This window comes from Penaeus monodon, chromosome 32, assembly GCF_015228065.2.
Source record: "Penaeus monodon isolate SGIC_2016 chromosome 32, NSTDA_Pmon_1, whole genome shotgun sequence".
NCBI lineage: Eukaryota > Metazoa > Arthropoda > Malacostraca > Decapoda > Penaeidae > Penaeus > Penaeus monodon.
In genome coordinates, this window is record NC_051417.1 from 14258432 (window position 1) to 14258743 (window position 312).

At 57.7% G+C, this 312-nt stretch overlaps 1 protein-coding gene across 1 annotated transcript in view; it reads left to right on the forward strand.

Annotated features, from left to right (window-relative positions):
* Positions 1-20: 20 nt before the first annotated feature.
* The window catches only part of LOC119593586, a gene marked incomplete in the record, with an annotated part of 34026 nt that continues 33734 nt past the window's right edge, over positions 21-312 (forward strand). Inside the window, 1 exon segment of the mRNA XM_037942539.1 lies at positions 21-157. Within this exon segment, the coding sequence (XP_037798467.1) occupies positions 152-157 (6 nt within the window).

Here is a 312-nt window from a genome sequence, read left to right on the forward strand (position 1 = left end):
CAACACCCGACCCTCCTCCTTAGGGCTCCAGAGCCAAGGTCCGCCGCTGAACCTCTTCGACGAACTCTACAACAGACACATCGGCTTCAGTCTCCTGAACTCGACGTCGACAGCGGGGGAGGAATTCGACGTTTGCTGCGGGAAGGAGCCCATGACGGTGAGGGCGGATGGGGGTGGGGGGGGTGAATAAAGGGAAAGGATTTGTGTATATGTGCACATGTGTACGTACAAAGGAAAGCACGTACAGGCACATGTACAGGGGCACGGACGCTCGCACGAGCACAGGTACAGACACACGGACACACGCGTTCA